Genomic DNA, 7,766 nt, shown 5'->3' on the forward strand with positions numbered 1-7,766 from the left:
ATATATGACTCACCTTATCTTTTCGCTCTTATAATAAAAAGAAAACAACTTAGGCTATTAGAAAAAAACTCTAAAAAGATTTCTTAAGGTAAAAGGAGTGTTTGATTGAGGACAACCAAAGTCTAAGTGTGGGATATTTGATATCGGCTAAAAAGTCACGTTTTTACCCCGGTATTAAAGTCCAAAAACAAGAAAGATTCGAACTTTGTTGGCAAAATACCCACTTCATCGATTAGAATTGGAGTACAAGTAAATACGAAGATGGTATAAAAAGAATCAAGAGAATCGGAGCTAAAACGAAGATTCTAGAGCGAAAATGGTGAAAGACAAGAAATTGAGTTACGATCCAGGGAACCAGGCAGCCAAACGGCTTTCCTGGCTCACAAACGGCCTGCCAAACGGCCTACCAAACAGCTTTCCTGGTTCAAAAATGGTCTGCTAAACGGGTCAGACAAACGGCCCTTGCAAACGGCTTGGCTTGGCAAACGGCCCCTGCAAACGGCCTGCCAAACGGCCTGCCAGCCGTTTGCAGGGAAAATTTAGGCTTATTTAAAGGGTCTTTGTCATTCATTCCAACACACACTTCAATTCACTTCTTTCTCTCTCTTGTACAATATTAGCCATACTTTCAAGGTCTTCGACTCCATACGGGAAACCTAGTATCCGGAGAAGAATGCCGAAGATTATATTAGGAGCGGTCTGGAGTCTTGAAGTTGTCACTTTTGTATTCGGAACTCGTTTAATCTACTGGTACTTATATCCTTTATCTTTATATAATGTCTTCTATCATTATGTTCTATGATATTGTTGCCATGATTAGCGAGTAGTTATCTTTAGTGTATGCTATGATGTAAGCAATTATAATGCCGAAATAATGTTATGGTTTGTGTATGTTGTTGAAATGCTTTTCGATTATGCTTTAAACTCAATCACTTTTTCAACTAATAGAACGTAGTTATTGGCTCTGTTATTGGGACGCCACGAACCCCAATTCAGAGTACACTATCTGTGTCACCCCTTGGTAAGAGAAGTCTATCGGATACAACGTAAGATTTACTGAGGCACACCGGTTGTAGTAAGTCTATCGAGCTTTGGATTTCGACTGAGGACTCTTTCATAGTGAAACATCTGACTAGACCCTTAGTACATTGTCGATCCCAGACCATGTTAGTGTAGTCACCAAGCTTATAAACTTCGTACGTGCATGCTGAAGCATGGCGGTTTTTGTAAGCTGTACCTCTACTAAGTAAGGCCATAGAACCCGGTGAGTGTTGATTAGTACACTGCACCATAACACGGTCTCAAGCATTGCACCAGGCTTAAGGGATTCTTAGGTAAATAAGGAACTGTTTGTTTAGACACATAAATGATTGGACTGTTAGGATAACCGAACGTGTTCATGGAAGTAAGCTTGACATGGCCATGGTGTTCTTTATGGTTGAACTCTTTTTAAGGGCCTAACTATCTTTTAAAACCAATCATTAACGAAAGCATTGAAGCACATCACGTCTCTCGGATATGGTAAACCATGTATTCTATTATGCTTAAGAAAGTTTAGACCTTTGCGGAATGTTAATACGTCACCCAACTGAGTCGCTCAATTGGATGAGCCGTCTGAAAGTGTATGCCTGTAGTCAGACTGCACGGGCGTCGGTGGTAAGGGACATTGCTGTTTATTCAGAATCTTCAAGCCTATCGCAATACCCAGAGACATGTCTTATGACAGGGGCGTTTAGGACCACTGTAATGAATACAAGGCCTCTGCATATTCATGAGCCAGCATTCCATAATCTCGGCAGAGTAACTGATGAAATCATAATATGCACTTACTTTAACCTTATCTAAATTACGAATTTTATCGCATTTACTTTATCTGTCTTTTAAATTAGAAAATCCCAAAATTAAGTAACCACTACTCCTTCATAACTATCTTATGTTTAAATATAGGTTCGATTCTACTGATATCTCAAAAAATACGACTCTAGGTCATACTTCCCTTACTCATACTAAGGAGTAGTATGATTTAGACCCCGCTAAATATAAATTTAAAATAGTACCCCCCCTCTTGGTGGTGATTTTGACGTGTTGCGACCTGACGACACCGCACAAATAAAACCGTCCGTTTCGGCCATATCAATCTTCTTTACATTTTGGGTTGTAATCTTCACTTTACTTCACATACTTTGCATTGATTACTTGTGATAACTTGAAGATGATGATTTTTTTACATTTCTATGCTTATTATAAGTTTGATTTTGGCCATGATTGGCTAAATCTCTTGTGTTTGCTTATCTATGTATCTCTAATGCTAGTGTTTGCCCCAAATCAATTGAATAATGTTGTTTGAATGAATTACATGATCATGTGTTGTTGAGTTAGCTAAAGATCCATTGCTATGAGTTTGTTTTAGGCTTTACTTTGATTACATATGTTGTGTATCTCTCTTAGTGATTTGAGAAGTGAATCAATGTGTGATTCAACACCTTGGGTGATCTAGACAACTAGCTTAGGAATTACAAGTGATTATGTTCTTGATCTAGGTTGGTTTTCAATCGGCCTCTAGTCAACATAGTAGTGCCAATTATCTTAAGTGATTTTGATAGGTTGGGGTTTAAGTGATTTCAACCCAAGTTTAATCTTAATGACCAAATCATGCTTAACTTGATCTTAGAATATAATGCATATGTGAATTCGCGAAGTGTCATTTGATTTGAGGTTTGGTAGTGATGCTAAACATTTAATAGTTCAACAACTAATGAGATAGCAAAATAGGCAAAACGGGGCAAGCCATAGCAAAATAGGCAAAACGGGGCAAGTCAAGCATAGAGAGAATTAGATAAGTGAGCACGTCTTAGTTAAATTGTTTTAAGTTTAATACTTTGCTACTTGTTTCTTGCTACTAGTTTACTTGTTAAATTTAGGTTTGTTTAATTGTGCAAGTTTTAGTTGTTAATTAATATCAATCGAAACCCCCCAATCAAACAAACCCTAGGACAATTGATAGTTTCAAATTTCTGACTTACACCGCTCTCTTGGGACGAACTTGATAAGAATACTTTCATTAAAGTTCTATAATAACCGGGTTCTAAGTGCTCGTTAGTTGTGTGTGCTTATTTTTAGTGTTTAAATCATACATAAGTTTTGAGGGTAAAAGAAATATGTTGCACACGACACATCATACTTTCTTGGCACCACTGCCGAGGAGCGGTTAGCCTAGTTGGTTATTTGGTTTAAACTTTTAATTGTTCGATCCTTTTGTAGGGATTTACCCTTACGGAAGTTACTTTTCGCATTTTATATATTATTTTTGTTTGGAAAACCGCTTGTGTTTGTGTTGTTATTGAAGGATAGGTGCCTTTGGTGTATGAAAACAAGGTCTCACAAGGATCAAGAGTTAACACATCCATTCTCCGATCCGGAAAGACACGTGCACAGGGTTTATAATCGTAGAGAAGAAAGGGTATTAAGGAAGAATTTCGAAGCTTTGCCATTTTGTTTAGACAACATGGATCCAAACGGTAATCCGATTCACGATGAAGAGGGTAATCCAATCAACCATGGTCCACCAGTTAATCAAGAGTTATTGAATGATCCAAACGATACACCGATGTGGAACGTTAGATTAGTTGCACCAACAATGATAGCACCGGCTATTACTAAACCACCAATCGAAGCGGATAATTAAAAGATTGAGGGTAACTTTTTCACGTTGATCAAGGATACATACTTTCATGGATTGATAGATGAAAATCCGTTCAAACTCATCCAACACTTTAATGATCTTTGTGATATTTACAAAACTAAAAATGTCACCGATGACGCTTTTAAGTTAAGGGCATTCCCCTTCACACTTCAAGGAGACGCAAAAGCTTGGATGCGAAGTTTACCATCCGATTCCATAAGAACTTTTCAAGAATTAACAAATGAGTTTATCAATCACTTCTTTCCACCGTCAAAAGTAGAGCGACTTAGAATGGAGATTAATGGGTTCACCCAATGGGGTGATGAGAGTTTGTATGATGCGTGGGTACGATTCAAGAAGCTACTAAGAGCTTACCCACCGCATGGTTTGACGAAGAAGGAGTATATCAATACATTTTACCGGGGTACTAATGCTTTGACGAAGCAATATCTTGATTCTTCATCCGGTGGGGTATTTATGTATAAATCACCAAATGCGGCCAAAATTCTATTAGAAGACATCTCGGTCAACACATATGAATGGGCACCTTCACCACGAGATTTGACAAGGAAAAGTGTAGCACAAGTCGAAGTGATAATGGGCAAGTGACGCTTGCAAACTTGAACAATCAATTTCAAACATTTGGGAAAGAATTGAAGAAGATTCAACAAACGGTAGTTGCAATGCAAATAGGTTGTCAATGATGCAAGGGTCCACACCTCACTAAGAATTGTCCTCAAATTACTCAATGCAATCATGTTGATCTAGATGATATTCCCATGAATTCGGATGATCATGTGAACTACGTGAGTAATCAAAGCTACCAACGGGGAGGAACATCGAACCAAAGCTACTATAATCCTAATCAAAAACAAGTGTCATTCAACAACCAAATCAATACACCACTCGGATTCACGAACCAAAACCGAAATCAAGGATACAATAACTATAACCAAAACCTAAACAACAACTTTCAATACCAAAACCAACAACCTTACAACAACCAACCTTACAACAACCAACCTTACAACAACCAACCTTATAACAACCAAGCCAATTCGAATTATCAAACCAACCAAGGTTATAGTCAACCACAAAATAACAAAGGTTACAATCAACCACCTCAACAAAACATTCAACAATCCCAACCTTCAAAGAGTTTGGAAGAAATCATGCAAAACTACATCAAGAAGGTAGTATCAACCGAAGCTTTCTTAATGAAAGAGAACGAGCTCTTAAATCAACAAATACGAAACCAACAAGCTTCATTCCAAAACCTTGAAAGTGTTATTGGAAGACTTTCAAATCAAGTTGCCGAAAGACCACAAGGAACTTTACCTTCCAACACACAAATTAACCCCAACAACAATTACACCAAGAACCAAAACCAACAAAACCAAAACAACACAAGAGCTATCCCTATTGAAAATGTCAACCAAATTGAGTTTGTCAATGCCATTTCAACAAGAAGCGGTTTAACTTATGAAGAACCACAAATCCAAACATCCCCAACCCAAACACCAAGCCCTATCACACCTACTACGCAAACCGTTAAGAATGAATTAAGTATTAATGGAGATTCACAAGAAGCAAAGGTTGAAAAGGATGCACCACGAAGGGTTAAGGGTAAAAAGAATGAAGAAGCACCTTTGGGAAAGTACATGGAGCCGATTCAATATCCAAAAGCTTTGAGGAAGGAAAAAGTTGAAACTCAACGAAGGGACTTCATAGAAATGATGAAACAAGTTCATGTCAACATGCCGCTCATCCAAGTGCTTAAGGGCATGCCTAATTATGGGAAGTTCATTAAAAATCTTTTATCTTTAAAAGACAAATATGAAGAGGTGTCAGCTAAATTTCTCGTAGAGGAATGTTCAGCTATCTTTCAAAAGCAAAAGATGCCTCCCAAATTGGGTGATCAGGGTTGTTTTGTAATCCCATGCAATATGGGCGGGTCGGAAATGTATGATGCACTTGTCGACTTGGGGGCTAGTGTAAATCTTATGCCATATTCAATTTATAAAAAGTTAAATCTTGGGGAACTAAAACTGACCAGGATGGTTTTGAAAACAGGAAACCAAATGTTTGATACACCAATTGGCATAGCCGAAGACCTTATGGTCAAAGTTGGTAAATTGACCTTTCCGGTCGATTTTGTGATCCTCGAAATGCTCGAGGATGAACATGTCCCAACAATTTTGGGATGACCTTTTCTAAACACCGCTGATATAATTATTTTTGTGCAACAAAACAAACTAAGTATCGGGGTGAAAGATGAAAGACTTGATTTTTATGTGCGTGAAGTTGATAATAAATAAAATTTGTCAAATATTGAGTCTTTTAGTCAAATCGAGGTCATGAATTCGTGTGAAGAAAATGACTTTAAAGCTTTATTGGCGCTTGACACTTCGGATGTTGACCAATTTGATAAAATTGATGATTTTGATGTTGATAGAGAGTTTGAAATATTTATGAAGTCTTGTGATAAAAACGATTTTGAAAATGCTTGTGAATGTATTATTGATGGGAAACTTTGTGAAAATGCTTTAAGTAACCCAACCATGATCAAGACAGTAAATTTGGACCTAAATGTAGGGGGGGTTATTGGTAAAAAGGTCATTTTGGACCCAATTGTGGAAAATGTTGTTGATAAGGTGGTTAAACCCACCCAAGCTCGTAAAACGGATGAAAAATGTGGTTTTGACAAAGTTAAAAAGAAGTCATTGCAAAAACCGGTTTTAAAAAAAAAGTCAAGGTCGATAATCACTATGTGAAACACCAAAGGTTTAAATCGGGTGACAAGGTTTTGTTATTTAATCTTGATTTCAAAAAGTCACCCAGTCAGTCTAAGTCAAGATGGCATGGGCCGTTTGTTGTTAAATGCGTACTTGAAAAAGGATTTGTTGAGTTAATTGGAAAGGGCAACCCATTTAAAGTTCACGGGGATCGTTTGAAACTCTTCAACGATGAAGTCTAGCCAATCGGGCTTGATGACATCAGTTTTAAATCACAGTGACCACCCTTGTGGTAAAATGGGTTAAGTGATAGACCCTAGACCAAAACAATCACACTTGTGTTATACTTGTTCATTTTAGATTGCATTTCATGTAGGATTGTATGATATTGCTTTTGTAGGTTGCATTTACATATAGTTGCATTTCATGCATTTGGGTAAACCGGATAGCGTCAAAAATAGCTTTTACATGAGTTGAAATGGATTTTGAAATTGCAAAACTGCTTCAGGTACAAAAGCGGCTCTTTTGTCCCATGAGCGGTGTAGTGACCCGAACTTTTCCATGATTATATATTAAATGAAAACTATATTTGCATGATAAAATGTTTCCAACATGTTAAGCAATCAAACTTGTTAAAACTTGATTATTTGAAATAGGTTTCATGTAGTCAATTGACCACCCAAGTTGACCGGCGATTCACGAACGTTAAAACTTGTAAAAACTATATGTTAATATATATATATATATATATATATATATATATATATATATATATATATATATATATATATATATATATATATATATATATATATATATATATATATATATGTATATATATATATATATATATATATATTAACATGATATTATGGTTATTAAATATCTCAAAAAGTATATTAACAAACAGTTACATGCATAAAATGAGACTACTAAGTTAAGAAACTCGAAACGATATATATAACAATTATCGTTATAACAACGTCATACTAAATACATATGTGATGTTGTTCGAGGTGTAGTACGTAATACTATTAATTTTACAACGAAATACTATTAAATACGATACAATTTTACACAAGTTATTTATTTATTTATTGAATGGATATACCTAAACTTTGCTACAACACTTATAGGCAGTGTACCTAATCGTAGAGTAGTGTAGTTTTTAGTAATTGGTTTGTTCCACAGGGAAATAACTAAATTTAACGCTATATTATATTTTAAACTATATTTGTATATATATATATATAAGTAGTATTATTATTATTATAAAAGGGGGTTTTACCGTTTAGTGACCGATTTGTCGATTTTATGTCTTAAGTCACAGTTAAAACCTAATGTAAAAT

The 7,766-nt window shown here is 36.0% G+C and overlaps 1 protein-coding gene and 1 non-coding gene across 2 annotated transcripts; one reads left to right on the plus strand and one right to left on the minus strand.

Moving 5' to 3' along the window:
* Positions 1-3,505: 3,505 nt before the first annotated feature.
* Positions 3,506-5,889, plus strand: LOC139901180 (uncharacterized). The gene is made up of 3 exons (XM_071883913.1): positions 3,506-3,616; positions 3,719-4,067; positions 4,763-5,889. Exons 1-3 carry the CDS (start codon positions 3,506-3,508, stop codon positions 5,887-5,889), a joined length of 1,587 nt encoding a protein of 528 aa, XP_071740014.1.
* On the minus strand, positions 3,965-4,071 carry LOC139903118 (small nucleolar RNA R71). Its single transcript, XR_011777962.1, has one exon. It is a non-coding gene; the product is annotated as a small nucleolar RNA R71 (small nucleolar RNA).
* Positions 5,890-7,766: the final 1,877 nt, after the last annotated feature.

This window comes from Rutidosis leptorrhynchoides, chromosome 3 (assembly GCF_046630445.1).
Source record: "Rutidosis leptorrhynchoides isolate AG116_Rl617_1_P2 chromosome 3, CSIRO_AGI_Rlap_v1, whole genome shotgun sequence".
Taxonomy (NCBI): domain Eukaryota; kingdom Viridiplantae; phylum Streptophyta; class Magnoliopsida; order Asterales; family Asteraceae; genus Rutidosis; species Rutidosis leptorrhynchoides.

What these genes read in the sequence shown, in the direction of transcription:
- LOC139901180 (XM_071883913.1), top strand. Translation starts at nt 3,506, where the DNA reads ATGGATCCAAACGGTAATCCGATTCACGATGAAGAGGGTAATCCAATC. An exon ending in ACGATACACCGATGTGGAAC is followed by an intron (nt 3,617 to 3,718) that starts GTTAGATTAGTT and finishes ACGTTGATCAAG; the next exon opens with GATACATACTTTCATGGATT. An exon ending in AAGAGCTTACCCACCGCATG is followed by an intron (nt 4,068 to 4,762) that starts GTTTGACGAAGA and finishes AAACCAACCAAG; the next exon opens with GTTATAGTCAACCACAAAAT.